Source organism: Gopherus flavomarginatus, chromosome 2 (assembly GCF_025201925.1).
Source record: "Gopherus flavomarginatus isolate rGopFla2 chromosome 2, rGopFla2.mat.asm, whole genome shotgun sequence".
In the NCBI taxonomy this organism is placed as follows: Eukaryota; Metazoa; Chordata; order Testudines; family Testudinidae; genus Gopherus; species Gopherus flavomarginatus.
Window position 1 is genome coordinate 192,818,337 of NC_066618.1, and position 16,747 is coordinate 192,835,083.

General features: G+C 40.0%; 1 protein-coding gene across 3 annotated transcripts in view; it reads right to left on the reverse strand.

Moving 5' to 3' along the window:
* The window catches only part of ADNP2 (ADNP homeobox 2), a 31,553-nt gene extending 15,156 nt beyond the window's left edge, over positions 1-16,397 (reverse strand). Inside the window, exons 1-4 of one of the 3 annotated variants that reach the window (XM_050941796.1) lie at positions 16,117-16,397; positions 14,889-15,034; positions 9,293-9,412; positions 3,837-3,926 (exon numbers count right to left, since the gene is read on the reverse strand). In XM_050941796.1, the coding sequence (XP_050797753.1) occupies positions 3,837-3,926; positions 9,293-9,400 (198 nt within the window). In that variant the 5' untranslated portion in view covers positions 9,401-9,412; positions 14,889-15,034; positions 16,117-16,397. Of the gene's footprint in view, positions 1-602; positions 774-3,836; positions 3,927-9,292; positions 9,413-14,888; positions 15,035-16,116 lie in introns of those variants that run through there. The other 2 variants (XM_050941797.1, XM_050941798.1) reach the window with 2 other exon arrangements.
* Between the last annotated feature and the right edge of the window lie 350 nt (positions 16,398-16,747).

Genomic DNA, 16,747 nt, shown 5'->3' on the forward strand with positions numbered 1-16,747 from the left:
AGAAGCTAAAGTCTCCATTATGAATATAAATTCTCTTCATCCATCTGTTCAGCTTCTTGATGTCTATGCTGGCTCAAATTTTTTAAAAAGCTAAACTATGATAATTAGGGAGTAAAGGTCTGAGCCCCCTAAAGGACAGATGATTGCTCTTAATTGTGGGTGGTGTGAAATATCAGGATAAGTGAATGCTTCTGTGTCTCTCACAGTTCAAGAGAGTTTAAACAAGAGATGTGGAGGAACTTGGTATCCACGTGGCACTCCCTAGAGCTCCATCTCCAGTCCGAAGAATGGAAATCTATCCAGCTGAAGCTGATTGGATCTGTTCACTTGAATAAGAGAGTATCACTTCCAGCCATATTTCTGGAAAGACGTAGACACGGCTGCAGTCATGCTGACTATTTTGATTGGAAGGAGATTTGGTTTCCACACCTTGGTATCTGTGGGTTCAAGTTCTACCCCAGAATAATTAACCCCTTCACCAACACCTTTGTTGAGGATAAGAATGAAAGGAGCTTCTTCCCTTGCAGGTGGTTTGTAGTTTTTAGATTTCACTAGAATGGGCAGCTGTCTTAGGAGAAATGCAGAGGGATGGCAAAATATACCTTTGCTCTGGATGGGAGCGTTCTCCCTTAGATTTAGTTCATTCATCCTTTTTTCTAGTTGGATCTTGTTGATGGCCACCACTTCTTCCCTGCTGTTTCAAAACATGTTTGCTGAGAAAGAACGTTTTCTATTTTTCTGGCTCAGGGTTATCTTCCAACATAGTTATCCTTCTTTGATAAGAGCTGAAACTTGCTGAGGACAAAGAGCAGGCATACGTATTTGCTTCTTGCCCTTCGTCATTACATTTTCTGGCCAACTAAAGGACTTTTGGGGGGCCTCTTACAGTGGAGATTCTCATCCCCATTAGACCTGCCCCTTTTCCTAGTTCAGAAAATAATCAGTGGTTGGATCCTTGGTGTATTTCCTCATCTTCAGATATACAAATAAGGAGGTAATGTAGGGATAATTCTCTAAGAATTCACATCCTGCATCTTGAGAAGATGGGGAGTCAAGTAGCAAGCCTCTCTGTCATGATGTTGTGAGAGAGGTGATCCCATTCATGGAACAGAGCCCAGAAAACATGGTTCCCTGAGGGAGAGTTTGCTTGCTGCCGCCGCCGTCAAAAAAAACCAAAACTTTAAAAGTGAGATTGCTAATAAATAAGGTATAAGCCCTGAATTACAGCTCTGTTTGCATTACAGGAAGCAAAGAATCTAGCATACAGGCAGAAATAGTGGCATCAAGCCCTAGAAGCCTCAGGTAAGTTTGAGCTACCTCTGGTATTTGCACAAAGAGACACAACCAGTCTCCAACAAGGAAGGGAGGAAAAAAGTTCAGGAACCAAAAAGGATATGATAACCCTTTCAGCCGCATGGCCCTGCAATATCTCTCCTGTTGACTTAAAGAGGTGTCAGACCACTAGGAATCTGCTTCTGGGCTGGACTCCTTAATATTCTAGCTAACTCACAAAGATTCAGTTAGATGCAAAAAAGAACTTGTTTCCATGTTAATACTAACTTCCCAGCAATTCCACTTCCCTGCATCAAACCTAATGCCAAGTTATATGCAGGAGTTTTTGATGGTCAGCTCTCTGTTCAGTATCTGAAGGAGGAACAGATTTTAAAATAAAAAGTTTGTATTATTAGTCTACATATTCCAATTTAAAACATAAAACATGTTACGTTTCTGTTCATTTTCAATTGGCAACTCTTAAAAAAATAATGGCTTGATACTTCTGTAATACACTTTTAATTTAAAAAAAGCCAACCTTGCTCAGCCTATGTTTCTTTAAAATGAGTATGTATTCAGTGGTCTACAAACTGATTTGGAGCTTCACAAAAACTGTAAGACGACAATACAACTATATTCTCTATTAAATCACAGGCAGTACAAATCATTAGCACCATAGCCATAGACACCTATATGTTCAGCATTCCAAAAGAGGTGGCTACAGAATTCTCCCACAGATGCTATGTAGTTACAATAACCTTTAAGCATAATGAAAGCATGCCACAAAGCAATTCACATAGTAACACATGAAGCATTCTTAACAGTCCATTTCAGAGGGGGTGACGAGCGGCATTCGCTATGGAGGGAGTCATCCATAGGAGCAATCCATACCAAAAACACAGTTCAAGTAATGCTAAAACAATATCACACGAAATCAGATCTTTCAAGGGGGTTCAAAGGAGGTTGTCCTTTCTTCCAGGAACCTTCCTATCCATGTATGTCTGTAGTTTTACATTGCATAGGGATGAATTTATTTAGCCTCTAACAGGACTTGGATTTTATTTGCATCACCCTGTCTATCTTCCACTGTTCTCTTTGCAAGGGATTCCGTTTGCCTGGCTAACTAGACACAAAGGGTGGGGCTATTTCACCATGTGCTTTTCACTGCAGCCCATTCCACACACAATTCTCTCAGCTTCTTCCTCAGCTGCCCACATCTATCCATTCATGTTTTCTATTGCTTTACAACTTCCATAACCTTCTGGGTTTCTTGTTACATCACCCTATTCTATCTACACAAGCAATAAAGAGCTCAACTGACTTTAAAGAACTGACTTGCCTTTAAAGGGAGGAGAGGAGGAAGCATTAAGGAGGCACATCCAGAGCTCCCTGGCATGCAGGGAGGACGACTATGGGCTCTGGTATCTGTCACAGGGGACACTGGCCCTTTAAGAGGGAGCAGGGTCAGTGCACCTTGACTCATCAGCTGACCTAAACGGAGCTTAAAAGAGGACACCTGGGAGTCAAGAGAATCAGTCAGGAAAAGGGACAGATGAGAGATGCCTGGGAGTCAGAAGACTGGTAGCTTTCCGTAACCAGAGATTACAAGATGGAAGGAAATCTACAGGAAATGGCGCTCTCTGAAAAGAGGGAGGAATTATCAGGAAGCCAATGGAGAGGCTAGTCTGCTGACCTTCCTGAACCAGAGAAGGCTGGAGAGGGTTGAAAGCTGAGAACAGGTAAAAAGAGATGCCTGTTGGCTCTCAGAGCCAGAGGGCTAAAGCTTGAGGGCCAGAGGGCTAAAGCTTGAGGGAAGAGTCATGAGAGATGTTGAAGCAATACCTAGGGGAAGACTAAGGAAGAGAACAGGTGTGGCAGACAACATCAGACTGTGGTATGTGCTACATTGACTGACCAGGTGGCATGGGATTTTAAAGATTACATGCACGGGAGTGATAAATGGACTAGGTTTCAGGACTCCTGTTATGGACTATTTGGCCACGTTGTCGTAATAAACATAAGCTCCAAGAAGCGGTAGTCATGAGACAAGAAAGCTTATGTAGAGATACTGGGGACTCTGAAGGAAGATAACTGAGGTTGGCGCATCTGGCATGGTGTGGCCTGATGCAGGAGAGCACTCCAGATGGGGCTGCCCTATTACAATACCCCTTAGGAAGATACAGTGTAGTCACGCCTCCTCCCTATCCTTTTGTGGTGGCTAATGTCATTAGCCAGTATCAGACTTTGTATCTGGGTAACATAAGGAGTGAAATAGGGATGGGTCAGGCTCCTGTATTGCCCTCACTTTGTGCATCAGTGTAGGGACACTTAGAATCTGGCCCTTACAAACTTACAGCTCCCCTTAAAGAGCTTTTCTGCAGAAATTCTGTAGGTTTTCATTATTATGGAGAAGAGGAATCCTTGAAGCCAGGAAACCACCTCCTTTTATCCTATGAAAGCGTATTATACTCTCACTAGGACTTTATCTGAATCCCACCCTTATCCCATCCTTTGCAACAACATTCAATTTAATTGCTGAGACCACCTGACGCAAGCATACATACCTTCCTTTTGCCCACAGACTCCCAAGGAGACACATCACTCCATGAAGTGTTACAAAAATATTTTTCTCCTGGATCATAACCTTTAAGATTCTAAAAGAGGGAAAAATATATTATATACACACACAATTTATTTACAGAACAGTTTATGTACAAAATATGTATTTAAAACAAGGGAAAAATTCAAAATATTCAAAAATTCAAAAACCAATTGAAAAAAGTCTAGGTTGCCAAAACTCAATATTGTGTATCAGGATGTAAGAAAGCAACTTCAAAAGTTCCAAAATGTTAGGGTCCAATATTTCAAAATGATCTTACTTTTTCCTTATTAGGTTATTTTTAACTGAACTCCCACCTCAAGTTATTTAATATAAACAAAATATTTAAAGAAGAGAATCCTAAGTGTTCAGAATGATCTGGGGGCTACTCTTTATTCCATTTGCTTCTATGCAAGTTCAGGAATCCTTTAAGGAACAAACTCCCTTTTTCCTTTAATCCACATCACTTCAGCATTTGCCTCCACTCCTCTCCATCTCCTCAGCTCCAGAAATCATTTTGCAAAGGGACCCAAGTCTTTTTACTCTTCAGCAAAGCATCTTTATCACTTAATCTGCAAAAACCATGCATTCGGGAACTAGCTTCCTGAAATAAAGCACTACATGTCCTTCAAGTTGTGAGAACATGTATTATTGTGTCTGCAAGAAACATAACTCATCAGCAGGATAAAAGAGTATTGTAGCTGAGATTAAGAACAACCTTCCTCATTTAAATGGGTGTTTGGCACTGGTTCCCTGGGAATCCTCCACCCCAAAACTAGTTCACCCCATCCTCTAAGTTTACATTTGTCTCTTGTTCTCTACATCCATAGGTTCAACTCTGTTCCTTTCCGCTCACCTCCCATCTCCATCTTGTATGCCAATCCTTCTTTTGCAGCTTCTGCTACATGGCAACTATACTTAAATATACCATTAGACTTTGGCACAGAGGAAGATATCCACCAATCCCACATGCCAGTTTGACATTCAAAGAGTATCAGAAACTAGTACCAGAATACGTTTTAGAAATTTGTGCTTTAGCCCATGGTATTAAAAATATTTACCTTATGAAAGAGCATATAAAAAGAAAAGGCCATGTTCTGCTTTGCAGAGCATCCACTTCAGACAGAAATACCTGTGGCCACAGAAAATTACAGTACATACTTCTCCCCTTCTGTGATGACAAAAGGGCCCATCCTTAAGTTTTTAGTATGCTTTAATTTCAAGCAGCTGCTACTAAAGTGACTCTTCTAGAGTACAGATTTTACAGGTGAAGATTTCCAACATGGACAAAGATAAAAAGGGGGCTCAAGTGATCTGTTATGCAGGCCTTCAGCTACCCCAATTGCCCTATAAGATAAAGGAAGGCCAAAAGGCAGCTTTAGAATTACACCTCTACCCATATATAATGCTGTCCTCAGGAGCCAAAAAATCTTACAGTGTTATAGGTGAAACCGCATTATATTGAACTTGCTTTGATCCACCAGCGCGCCCGCCCCCCCCGAAGCGCTGCTTTACCGCATTATATCTGAATTTGTGTTGTATCAGGTCACGTTATATCAGGGTAAAGGTGTATATACTCAAACTCACACCATAGTGAGAGTTTCTGGTGTAAAGATCTATTTTGTTAGCCAGGTTTCAAAAAGGAAAAACTACAACAGAGCATCAAAATAAGAAATCCAGAGATAGTGGAAATAACTCAAGAGAACTCAAAAGAGCAATTCAAACCCAGAGATGTTTCCTATAACCTAGAAGAGACAAGAAAAGAACTCTCTCCCCCTCACTTGGGAAAGCTGCAAAATGTCTCCGGGCAATAAACAGAAAGATTCTAAAACAGCTCCTGCCCCTCCCCACCAATCCCTGAAGAAATTCTAAAGCTGACACGTAAACTTCCTCAACAGCTTCCCACCAAAGCTCATGATCCCTGCAGACAGCATCTTAAGATAAAAGCCTTAATATGAGCAATCCTATAGCCCCCCACAAGAGTGTAGTTCATGAGAAATCCTAAGGTCTCAGTTTTTTCTCCCAAAAGTTAAATGGATAAGAAAGTGGAAAAGCTTGTCAGACACTTATTGACCTAACATTTTGCTAGCTCAGCACTTATATTTGTGGAATCTACATAGCCTGGTGTAATCAGTTATAAAAGAATCCAAAGAATGTCAAGTTGTCCTTGAATTTGTGCAACTTTTTAACAATATTTACTTTCTACAATGATGTACCTCATGAATGAAAAACACTCCCTCACTTATAAAAAACAATTACCAGAAGGGCCTTAGGCTCAAAAATCTTGAATGTTGCCTTCTGCTTTACTTTTTAATACTTACTGCAGATCCTAACCTGTTGGTGAAGAGTTAAAATAAGTTGCCAATACATCTAGGAAGTCACACTAGGCGCACTTAACATAGTATTGTTCAGGACAGACGGATTTAAATCAAAGTGATTAAGAGCCGGAAATCATTTAAATCATTGATTTTATTCTTGTTTTGCATTGGTACTTAAGTTATTTTCCTAAAGCCAATCTGATTCTCATTGATTGGTAACCACAAAAAAGGTAAACTGAAACTAAATATAGCCGTGATACCAAATTTGGTACTACTTCCTGCTAGCCAGGAGGATATAGTGCATCTATATACATTTATTTAAGCAATTATTTATCTTAACACACATTTATTCAGATTTAACTTTCACATTCATTTATTATGTTAGAAAAATGATGAATGATGCATTTCTCTTTCACTAGATTTATTTTAAAAACTTATGACAAGTTCTATTTGGTGAAAAAAGTCTTAAAATGAATTCCAGTTAAATAAAACTACCTTTAGTATGGATACAGAAGGGAAAAATTAGAGCAAAACATGTTTTGCTCTTAGAACTAATCAATTTATTAAGCAAATAAAGTGTTATCTGTAGTTAGTAAATTGAACAGATTGTTTCTGGTCACTATGTCCTTCAAGATTTTAGAACTAGTAGATCTATCCTCTCACACCTAGTTTTTTCATAGATTTGAAGAAGTAAGCGAGCTTCCCTGCTTTCTCTATTCTTAGTTGCTTCCTTAACTTTGGGTGAATTAGCCATTGAAGTGAACAGTTGAATAAAGGGAAAAGGAAGAAAATATTCTCTCTGCACCCAACAGAAGAGGCTGCTGCTGTCAAAAAGCTGGTTTAGCATTTCTACAAGCTCTGGTTCCATGTGCTTAGCCAGGGACTTCCCCCTGCTTAGTGGTTTCATTTTCTTTAAAGCTTTGGAAGCAAATAGGTAATTTACTCTAATAAAATAAATTAAAAAAATATACATATTATGTTTAGGCCTTAGCATATATTGTCCTCATTTCATGCTGAATTTTAAATAGATTTTTTGAAGTAATTTAAGTTTTAAAAAAGGATTTTCTTGGGGGGAAAAAAAAGATGATTTAATCCACCCTGGTATGGTCATACAGTAGATCCAACCGTAAATCTGGAATAGAAGACCCATGTCATCCTCCCAAAGGAGAGCGTAAGCTGTTAGCCAACAAACAGGCCCTTTTAGTCTCCGGTTACAAAGAAAGACCAACCTTCAGACGTATCTTGCCTCCGGAGACAAATGCCAATTATTATATCTTACTAGAAACTTCCTTTTTAGGAGGCCTGTTTCATAGTTACCTCAGCTTGGCGGCTTAGTTCTATAGCATTAGCATGATAATGATTATGACTACTGGATTTTCCTCCCTCCCCAAGAGGAGTGGTGTCCAAAATTTCATCTAGATACAGAGAAACTAAGCTACTTCTCACCTATTAAATATCAACACTGGTCAAAATGTTTTAGCGATTGCTAAAAGTCACACTATGCTGCATTGGAAGAATGCTGAACCCAAGAAGTCTAGAAACCATCATCCCAGTTGACAAAGTCTTTCCATACTTAACAGAAACAGATGTAGCTTATCTGGAAAGCCAAACAACAGTAAATGAACTTGACAAGGGACTTTATATCCAATAACTCAATTTGCTGCGCCCTTTCTCTACCCACACTCACCAAATCTCCCCCCCCGCCCATGATTACCATGCTTCCTAAAAACCTATTTAGGCTTTGGGTCTTAGTCATGAATCCTCTCTCAATTTATTCTATAGCGCAATCTAAAGTTGACTTTACAATAATTTCCATAGCAAGAAATTGCTATCACACCAAGATTTGGACTTCAAAGGATCTAGGTGTAAGAATTTAGGAATGAGAAATGCTCTGATTAAAATAAAGTATTAGAATAGAGGGAATATGCAAAATACTGGACAAATACACAACTGTTCTCTCGTCAGGTTTATTCAAATGCTGAAGTCCCTCAGCCAAGATTTAACTAGAATGAGCAAATGTCAACACTGTTCCAGAATTAGTGATGCATAGTGATCCAAAGCATGTTTCTTTTGTGTGCAAGTCTTAAATGACCAATTTCAAATAGTAGTCAAACTACTGTAAAAACATAGCAAGATTCCCTACAAAATCATGCTTTAGTCCTCTTTCTCCTATGAGCATGTCACGCCTACAGACGTCATGTAAGTCCTCAGCTGGTGATGAAGTAAAGTCATAAATATACTGAAAAGCCAATGAAAGATCATATTTAACAACTGGTCAAGTCAAGGCTACCATTTAGTAGTTTATTTAGTTCCTGAAAAGTGATTGCATTGGCAGGTTTTTGATATTAAGTTCTCTATTATGTTGGTGCAGAGTCTCTTTGCTTGTTGCATGCAAGTGTTTTCCCCCAAAAATGACAGTCTCTGCTCAACAAAACGATGTCACATTTGTCTTCATAGCCTCAGTGCACTTGATGGACTGTTTTGAATTTGTGGAGATGCAATACTGAATTGCCACACAGGTTGATTCCACCCCCCACCCGCCCCCCAAAGTGATCTTGAGTCAAGTTTCTAAAACCCTACAACAGATTATTGTCTCTCTTTGCTTGGTTTATAAAATGTTGACAGTTTGTATATCCTTTAGAGACTTCTTCCTGATATGTCAAGGCAGAGCAGTTTGTCCCTTTGTGTTTGCTCACATCTTCATTTATTCATGGTTTGGTTGTTTTTTTTTTTTTTAATTAAAGAGTCCCATACAGGAAAGCACTCATGTAGTAAACAAGCAATATTTCCTTAAGTAACCATGCTTTCCTCTGTTGCAATACTACCAGTAAAGAGTATGCAGCACCCTCCATTTCATGCCTTTCTAAAAATCAAAATGTTTCAATAACTTATGTTGCAGGGAAACTCCCAATTCCAGGCCTATAATAGATTGATTGCCTGAGTCTGGCAAACATCAAAGTAAAGATGCAGTTCTTTATTGACCCACCCACATTATAAATTTCTAAGACAGATTAATAGTATATATACACTAAACTGTGAAAGATTTTCAAAAATTTAAAATTCAAGTTTCAGCAGTTTGTGTTATGTTACTTCAATTCTTTACCTGCAATAACTCCCTGCAGCTGTCAAGCCCAATATCCACAAGAATGCCCTTCACCTTTTTTCGAGACTTCCTGATATTATCAAGATTTTGAACAGGAATTTGAAACATTTTGCACTTTTCCTGAAAGAGAAAGACAAAAATAATTTGATGGAACATTTGCACATGTATACTTATGCTTTGTAGTGTTATAGCAATAATTTATATCATGGGACTGCTTCCCTCAAAAGTCTACTTTCCAGCATGAAAAGCAAAATGCTTTGAACAAGGAACTGTTCTTCATTAGTATATGATCTTATGAGATCACTTCCTTATTCTAAAACAAAACATGCATGTTCTTATGTTAACCCAAGATTTCAAAAAAAAAATTCAAATTCCTCCCACCCTGACTGAAAATTAGTCAAATTCTATTCCTCATTCCTGTTTGGTAGCTATATTGTGAATCTTCAGCACAGAAGCCTGAATACTTGAATTATGCTAACTTCTGACTATATTTAGAAAACAACCACCACTTCACCTAGTGGAGATATAACATGGAAGTGAAAATGTGATGCTATTTCTGCCTCCAAGGAAACCACATCCTTTTTGTGTGTGTGTGTGTGTGTAGGGCGGGTACTTTTTGCCAAGTATATGCTCAGATATATTTTAAGTACAGTTAATGAAATCAGGATTTCCTGCAACTGCTACTATCAACCACCACCATGCTTAAGTGACATGGAACCAGACATTGCAATACAAGAATAATGCAGTTTTCCAACCTGCAAAAACTCCACCACTTCAAAACCACAGTGGACAGCTGAAGCCGCAAATGTAAGCTGAATTTTAAAGATATTTGTAAATAATTGTATGGCTATAGCAGTGCTTCTCAGCAAACGTATGTTCAAATTTCTTGCTTGGTAAAATCTGTGTGGATTTCTAACATTGTAGAGACTTTTGGGATGACTATATCTCACTATTACCCAGTTACCCAAGCCAGGCAAAGGTAAACCTCTGGATGAGGAAAAGCTGGCTGAAGTTAAATCCCAGCAAAATAGAGGTTCTGCTGTAGGCAGAGGGAATTACTTCTTAGAGACCACCACCACAAGCCCCTTTGTTTGAAGAAACACACCCACTGATCATCAAGATAAGTAGGCACTTTAGGACTTCTTCTGTGCTTCCCATTAACTCTGGCCTCTTGTACAGCCACATCCAGGAGAAACTCTTCCTACCATCTCCAGCTGACCAGAAGACCGCATCCCATCTTCGATGACCTAGCCTTGATGATACACATCTTCATCAACTCCTATTTGAATTCCAACAATGCAACTAATTTGAGCTTCAAAGCATCAGCCCTGAGAAACTGAAACCAGTGCAGAATATAGCAGCATGCCTACTCAGTAACACGTTATGATGGAACAGAGAACTGGGTGATATGCTTACACACACAGTTCTGTGAGGATCCAGAGAAGGTCTCAGTCCTGATTTCCAAAATCTAAGTAGTCTGGGAGCACATCATCCAAAAAAAACCCTGCTTCACCTTTCAGAATCTTAATTGCCCTCAACAGCGCCATTTCTCAAAACAAGAGAGCTGTCTGACCCTCAGACTGGAATTCTCTCCCACAGAAACTGAGCTATCACAAACCCAATCTATAGCCCAGTCCAGATGGAAAACACACTTCTTCAATCTTTAAACTCCTTCCAAACAAATAACCATCTTAACTTTTGTACACAAAACCACCTGCTATTTTCTTCACCTCATCCTCCATGGAAATGCTAGTCTCCTTGGGTTTTTGTTGTTGTTGTTGTTTTTAAACAAACTCTGGAAAGCATTCGGATACTATGGGAATAGATAAATCTTTATTCCAAATTAAGATCAAGTGGAAACTTGGACACTTTAAAGTTCTAGTTTATAACCAATGCTACTATTGTATCAAATTATATGCACCGGACTCCATGGTCTACTATACAAGAATACAGTTGATAAGATGCCACTATGATCAATCCAGCCACGAGGAGATACAGGTTTCAAGTCCACTGGAAATATTTCTTCCACCATTTGGGTGATCTTCCTTCTCATTCAGAAGCATCAATGTATCAATTAGATGAAGAGAGACTTTCCATAAGAAGCAAACTATCTAGCAAGATAGAACCATCAGTTTACTAAGACAGCACTAATAACTCATGTCCATACTTTTCAGTCCTGTTTTAACAAATCAAATGTCTTCTAAAACCGAAGTTCAGGATTCTTAATCCAGATAAAACAATATTCTTGAACACAGCTGGCTTTATATATTCCAATTTTCAAGATGCAGTTCTTCAATCCAAGAAATGTACATTCCACAAGTACTAAATATGCCACTGGTCTTAACACAATGCTTGGAAGCAAGATTTCAAATTATCAATCTACACTTTGATAATCGATTTAAAATATACAACACATTTTCTTTTATCGTAAGTCAGGAATTCCAACTTTTTGAGCTTGTTTTTCCAAGTCCTCAGTTTCATTTTCTCAATTCACAATATTCAGTATTTCACAGCTAGAATAATGTATTATCCATCCATTTTTATTTCCATGTTATTAGTTGTTTTGGTTTTTTAGCCTTCAATCTTTAACCAAAACATTCTATTTGTTGCATCCTAAACTACTGCCAATCTTTTGCTAGCAACCACCACTTTCTTGCCAACCAAAGCCAACACTAGTCCAACAAAGCAAATTCAGTAAGATACACTGTATGAAAATGACAGTTTGTCTTACCATTTTGGCTACTGGATGTTTGGGAGCAGAGTGACAAAAACTATTACCAAGCAAAGTTTATTTTAGTTACTTCTGGATGTAAACAGCTCCCAAAAATTCATAATTCACATAAGTTTCCAAAAGTATTCCATTATTAAGTGCAAAATCCAAACAAATCATTATCTTAATAAGAGATTACAGTACTTGCTATCTTTATTGCTGATCATGCAGTCTTGACACATGAATTGTCCTTAGATCATTCACATAGCCCTTAGTGGTATTTTGTCCATTACCTTTTTTCCTTTAAATATTGTCTGACTAGAAGAATACTTCAATAACAGTACTGTATTGGACCTGAGTACAGCATGAGGTTTTCTCCACTATTTTATAGCGCATGAACAGTAATTCTCCATATTAAGTCATGCAAACATGATCTGCTTTTCAACCAAGAGAAGACACCACCAAGACTGCAGGCTCTTCCTACCAGTACAATGTTTACTATTGAAACACTGTTCCAAGCAACATAGTTCAAATACTATATTATGAATCAGAGAAACACTTAACCAAAATTAGTATGCTTGAAAACCATTTCTGTGCATCCAAAAAAATTAGCTGAAAATTAACAATTTCACCCCTTGAAAAAAAAAGTGACCTGAGAATGAAGAACAAATTGCACGTTTGATTTATGATCTACAGAGAGAAGCTGAATGGTTTACGCAATTTTTTCCCCCTGCTTGATATTTACATTGGAAATTCGGCTTCTGACTAGCCTAGAAGGTATACAGAACTAAGAGCTGAGCAACTGAGGAAATAATTTTTAGTCAGACAGTTAAAGAAGGTATGGGGATTTTTTTTTTGTTTGTTTGTTTGTTTGTTTTTTTAAAGATTCCCCACCCATTTAAAATTTTCAACAACTAACATATTGGAAAAGAAAGTATTTCTCAACATCTCAACCCTTCAATTAATATGTGAGCTAACAATATTCATCTTCAGACTCTTTACAAGTCCTCCACCAAAATAAGGACAGACAAGAATTGATATTCCTCTTATTTCAAAAGGTAAGACAGAAGAAGGGAAAAATAGCAACAGCAAAAAAGGGCATATACACAACTGTACAGAAAGTCTTTTTGCAGGTCACCTTTAAAGTGTGCATGAGCTGTTGGAGATATAGATGTGGCAAGTTCCATTCCAATTTATATAGACTAATATAAAGACGCTCAAATAAGATAGAGCACACCTACTGTACAGATGACAATTGCAAAAGAAAACGCTATTTTGTATAACCTCCACTCTTTCCCCCCTTCACATTTAAAGCAAAAAAGCGGATAATCAAAAACTATAACTGAAGTTCGCAAAGTCTGATTTCTTCAATTAACTATATTTTCTAAAAGTGAACTAGCAGACTTTTGGAAAAATAAAAAAATTGGAGGGAGGGGAGGTTCGGTCATTCTTTATAGAACCTGAAAGAATATATGTCAACTCCACAGAGTTTAACACACACACTTGAATTCTAAGAAAAATATCTGGGGATGGACTCGTTCTCTTTACGTGTGAGGACTTCAGATCAAGATTTTGCATTTACCCTGAAACTGCTATCACAACGTCAAACAATCACATCTGTTGTACCCAACTGTCACAAGAAAAATGCAGAATTTTGCATTTTGGTCCTGATTTGTAAATAAAGGAAAGATTTTTCCCATATCTTGCTTTAGAATGCAAGTGTACTTGTAATTGTCAGTTGATTTTATATATTTTCACTGTATTAGGCACTTTTTTTAAATTACACAAGATTCAGTTCACATTTGAGCTTCAATTTTATCCAGCTGCATTTTTTCAGTTGAAGGAAAAAGAAAGTAAGCATTAACTTGGTACTTAGGCAATACATAAAAATACTTAAAAGGAGCTAAAATAAGTTAATTTGTAATTTTACTAGCATACCCCTCAAATGAGAAACAGTTTTCCTTAGCTAAGGAAAACAGCAAACAATTTCAATACTAACAGCTGTTTTATTGGAAACTAGTCATAACTTAAGACAGTTTATACTATATTCTCAAGCAGTATGTGATGAACATTTTATTGGAATACACATCAGTCTAAGAAATTGTTTAATTGGAAATTGTTCCTTTAGTTCTGAAGCATGGAGAGGAAATCAAATTTAAACTTTCCTGCAAAACAACTGCTATTTAAAATTATAGCTGTGTTATTCTGGAGTGTATATTCCCTTAGGGTTACTCTCTGTATGATAAACTAAAGAGAACACCACGAGTTTCATTACACTAACTTTGGTTTCCTGTCATATTCTAAACACGGAAGTCTCTCCCTAGCTCAAAATGCAGCTCTCCAGATAAGAGAGGAGGAGGGAAGAGACTTTTAAAAACAAACTTTTAGGGCTTCTCTACACAAGGAACTTGACTAGTATTGCTATAATGGATAACTATTCCAGAATAACTTGCCTTATCGACACTCCACTGAGTGTCCATATGGGAAGTTATTCTAGAATATCTTCAGTGTTATAGTTATTCCCCTATAGTCATGTTAGTCAAATTCCCTGTGTAGAGAAGCCCCAAAGATAGATGAATATTTATTTTACTAGATATGCCTATCACTTTCCCACACAGACAGGCCCTATGACAACCCTGATTTATTTACACATTAGCTACGACTCATTTTCACATTACAAAACTATGTCATTAGAATGTATTTGAAACCACCAAGTTTACAGATGGGCTCCGCCTACTCCCTTCCACTATTCTTAGAGCTGTCCTGAACAAAAGTACAGGTTAGGGTTGGGGAAGTACATTTGCATGGCTCATACTCCCTCAGTATTCTGGTTAAAGAGGAGATTTGGTTTTGGAATGAGGAGGTTGTCCTTCCCATCTGTGTTACCTGAAGTCTGACGGCCAGAGGACTTCACAGTCATTATGGAACGTGCACAAGAGGCAGTACACTCTGAACAAGGCAGCCAACTAACTCAATCCTTTCATCTTTCCTTTAACCTCTCTTCCTTCTCTGGATGATGTGGGTTTTAACTACTGTGAGTTTAAAACAAAAACAAAAACAAAAACAAACAGATCAGGCGACAAGTGTATGTTGAGATTCAACCCTGCCACTGCCTGCAGGAGTGTTTTTCAGTACTGCACACTCCCTGGGTTTAGAAGTACTCTGTATCCCTTCTATTACTTTGTTAGAGTTACATACCCCATGCACTTTTCTGTACTACACTATGGCAGGAAAGCAGGGGAGGAGGGGACAGGTAGGACAGAAGCAGGAAGAAAAGCTCTAACTCCATGCAGGGTAGGGTACCTAGGAAGCACCCTCCGCCTCACCTTTCAGAACTTTCTAGACAAGCAGATCTACTGCACATGCTCACACGTGCTCAGTACAACATTCCAGGCATGCTCACTGTCCTTATTTGTCTCAGAGTTACAAAACCGCCTAACCTTTCTCCTACTTTGGTTATTTACCTCAGCTGACCTCTTCCCTACTTTTGTACTACACATGCTCAGAAATAGCATGTGACCTGCAGCTTCCAATGATGATGTGACTCTGGCTTATTCAAAATGGAGGTCAAGAATGCACAATGGAATCTAGGGAATTTCTCTGGTATCAAGTCCATGCGGGGTATCCAGGAAGCACCCTCCACCCACCTCCCAGTGGGTACCAGATACTCAGCATGTAGTGGATGTATCCTACTCTGCAAGTCCCAAGGAGTTTAAACCTTTTGTGCCCCCAGGGGAGCTGGGGCCAGTGCAGACACCGCCCCCCCCCCGGAGCGAAGAGTGGTGGGTTTGTGCGGGGGCATCCTCCTCACTGTACTGAGTATGGGGGTGGGGGTGACGAGTAAATGGAGCAGGTACAATGCACGCTGGGGCAGGATGCTGTGGGCTGGGGCGGTGTATATACATAGACACACTCGGAGCGCCCTAGGTTGCCTGGGCAGAGCCGCCTCCCGGGCGCCTGCCGCTCCCAGCTAGGAGGCATGGCCAGCCCGTGCCCCGGCGCGCCTGGCGCAGCACGCCCAGCCTGCCCGAGGACACAGTCGCTGCGCCGCGCCGTCCGTGTCGGGCGCTCGGACTAGCCCTGCCGCGCTTGGGCGGGCGCTCCCTGTACCTACCCGGCCGGGCTGTAGGGGGAGCTCGCCCGCTCCTCGCCGCCGCCTCCGCCTCCCCGGTGCGTGGGTCCGCGCGGCAGCCTCCGCCTCCCGCTCCTCACAAAGCCAGCCCCGCCGCCTGCCCGCCCTCCCCGCCGGCTCCTCCTCCCAGGGCCGCCCGCTGCGCCCCGCTCTCAGTCACAGAACGGCGGCGACGGCAGCATCACCAGCTCCTGGCCCGCCTCAGCCCCTGCGCGGAGCCCCCAGGACCCCACTCCCATCCATCCGCCTCCGCCGGCTCCTTATCCAGCCCAAACCAGAAAGAGAAAATGGCGCTCGATTTATCCCAGGAAGTGACGTTACACTCATTTGCATACCAGGCAGCAGACCAATAGGGAGAGGGTCTGCCCAAGGCTCCTATTGGCTCCCTCCATCAGATCCCTAGGGAGAGGCTAGGTACTAAAGGTGCAAGATGTTGGGGGGCTGAATCCTACATGGGTCCCCCTGACTCACCTGTTACCTCCTTTCCCTTCCCCTCCTGTTCTGGTCCTTCTGAGTGGGCACAAGGGGTGGCTGTCACTAGGTTTTGAGCTAATCATGTGACGTCATCCTGAAGAGGGAGGGCTCTGATTTCACTCCCATCAATAACACCACG